We start from the raw sequence: 2,500 nt of genomic DNA, 5'->3' as shown, positions 1-2,500 counted from the left end.
CCCCCCCCCCACACGCCCACTCATCCCCACCCCCACACCCCACCCCCACCCCTTTAGAAATAAGTCACACTTCCCCCGGTTAAGAACCCCTAATTTAGACCACTAACCTGCCCCCGGCCACGCCCACATTCGACCTCACCCTCACCCTCACGTGTCCTCTCCTTCCAGGTTCCTCATACAACGGACTCCGACCTCCTGGTGGCGGCGGAGGAGGCGGAGGAGGCGGTGGAGGAGGAGGCGGGGGGAGTGGCGGCAGCATCTCCAGCGGCGGGGGGGGCATGCGGGGGAGCTGCCTCGGGGGGACGGCAGATGGGGGGACGGTGGACCTGGACGGCGACGATCTAACGGGTAGTCCGGGTATGTCAGGCGGGTCGTCTCGATACGACACCCGCTTCGGCGACTTGCCCGAGTGCTTCCACATCTCCCACGAAGAGCAGGCGCGCTATCCGTCGGAAATCCAGCGCGCTATCCAGAACGTCAAGTTTATCCACTTTCACATGGTGCAGCAGGACAAGTTCAATGAGGTAGGTTCTACAGGACACGGGGGCTGGTCGGATAGGTTGGTTCCTCTGCTTCTTTCTCTTTCTCTCTCTCTCTCTCTCTCTCTCTCTCTCTCTCTCTCTCTCTCTCTCTCTCTCTCTCTCTCATTCTTCTTATTCTTCCTTTTGATTATTATTCTATATCTTTTTCTTCTTCTTTTCTTTTTCTCTCTCTAATTCTTCTTCTTCTTCCTTTTGATTATTATTCCATGTCTTCTTCTTCTTTTATTTATATTATTCTTATTCTATTCTTTCTTCTTTATTTTTTCTTCTTATTTCTCTTTTTTTATTTTTTTTCTTCGTTACTTGTTCTACTTTTTCTTCTATCTATGTTTCTTCTTTTCTTCTCCTACTTCTATTTCATTTTATTTTCTTCTGCTCTTTATACTTCTCCTTCTTATATTTCTTCTTATTGTTTATTTTCTGTCCCTTCTTATTTATTCTAATAGACAGCTTTAACCGCTGTAGGCCTAGTAAATAAAAGTAAGATATTTTGATTTGACTTTTTCCCCTTTTTTCAATAAACAAGTTCAGTGAGATAGGCCTATCGGTAAAGAAACGAAAATTTGTTTTAATGATTTTTCTTTCTTTCTCTCTCTTTCTGTCTTTCTCTATCCTTTCCTTTGACAGGAAGAAGTTCGATAAAATAGACCTATTGAGAAAAAAAAATACATTCTGACATTTTTTTTATTTTGCTCTATTTTCTTTAATTGTTTTCGCCTGTCCGATAGGCCTATCAGATTTTCCTTTATTTCCTTTTATCTTTTTCCCTTTCGATCTGATAGAGACGAAGAAATCTAGTTCGTAGTTTCATTATTTTCTTCGTCCTTCTCCTATTTTATCACATCCATTTATCTTGGAATGTACGTAAAGAAACTGTTTATTATTCTATCATATCGGGCAATCAATACGAGTATCTATATTGTTCTTTCATAGAGGTTATATCTGCTGCCGAGCCATTTCTTTGTAACTTTAGTGATATGTGTGTGTTTCTGTCTGTCTGTCTGTCTGTCTGTCTGTCTGTCTGTCTGTCTGTCTGTCTGTCTGTCTGTCTGTCTGTCTGTCTGTCTGTCTGTCTTCCTTCCTGCCTGTCTGTCTGTCTGTCTGTCCGTCCGTTTGTCTATTTGCTTGCTTGTCTCTATATTTACTCGTATACCCCTTTATCTATCACTCCACCTCTATCTACTTATCTATCTACCTAACATTCCATCCATTTTTTTTTTTTTTTTTTTTTTTTGGGGGGGGGGGAGGGGGCTGTTTTTTTCCCTTGTTTTCAAACCCATCTATACAATCTCGCTTTCCATCCCCCTTTCCAAACGCAATCCTCTCTCTCTGGAGTCTCACAGAACTAACCAAAAACCCTCTTTTCCCCCTTCAACAGGAAGACGACGACTGGGCTTTCGTAGCAATGGTTCTAGACAGACTGTTGCTGTGGGTGTTCGGCCTCACGTCTGTGGTGGGAACTGTCGTCATTCTGTGCGAGTCGCCGTTCCTCTACGACTCCACAGACCCCGTTGACATGGTGTTCAGTCAAGTGGGTCGTACGTTGCGCGGAGAGGACCTGGACATGTAGAGAGGGACGACTACGACGACTACTCCTCCTACACTTCCGAACGGCGGAAGAAAACGGGAGAAAAACAGTGTAGACTATTTGCGCATTTCGTGTTTAGGTGTGGCTGTGTGTATGTGTGTCTGTGTGTGTGTGTCTGTGTGTACCTGTGTGTGTGTGTGTGTGCGTATTTATCTGCGTATCGTAGAGCTTCACCTAGGAAAGTTGGAGTAATTTTTGTGTCCAATGAGGTGTTATTTTTACCTTGAATTACCGCTCAATAGACAAGTAAAACTTGAGGTAACAGTGTGTAGTGCAGAACCTCGAGTTCTATAAATAAAAAACAAATAAACAATAATGGCTTTGACTTTAAAGAAGAAGTAAAAAAGAGCCATGTGTTTTCAATGAAAGG

The 2,500-nt window shown here is 43.5% G+C and overlaps 1 protein-coding gene across 2 annotated transcripts in view; it reads left to right on the top strand.

The window, feature by feature from the left end:
• The window catches only part of LOC122246134 (acetylcholine receptor subunit alpha-L1-like), a 568,187-nt gene that overhangs the window by 565,120 nt on the left and 567 nt on the right, over positions 1 to 2,500 (top strand). For both annotated transcript variants that reach the window (XM_086536580.1, XM_086536579.1), the window contains exons 8-9: positions 169 to 524; positions 1,921 to 2,500. The exon at positions 1,921 to 2,500 is cut by the window's right edge and continues 567 nt beyond it. In XM_086536580.1, coding sequence (XP_086392706.1) covers positions 169 to 524; positions 1,921 to 2,112 — 548 coding nt within the window. In that variant the 3' untranslated portion in view covers positions 2,113 to 2,500. The remainder of the gene's footprint in view (positions 1 to 168; positions 525 to 1,920) is intronic.

Source organism: Penaeus japonicus, unplaced genomic scaffold (genome assembly GCF_977035675.1).
Source record: "Penaeus japonicus unplaced genomic scaffold, GWHDUDI00000001_assembly GWHDUDI00000004, whole genome shotgun sequence".
NCBI classification, from domain to species: Eukaryota; Metazoa; Arthropoda; class Malacostraca; order Decapoda; family Penaeidae; genus Penaeus; species Penaeus japonicus.
This window is presented reverse-complemented; position numbering and strand designations above follow the sequence as displayed.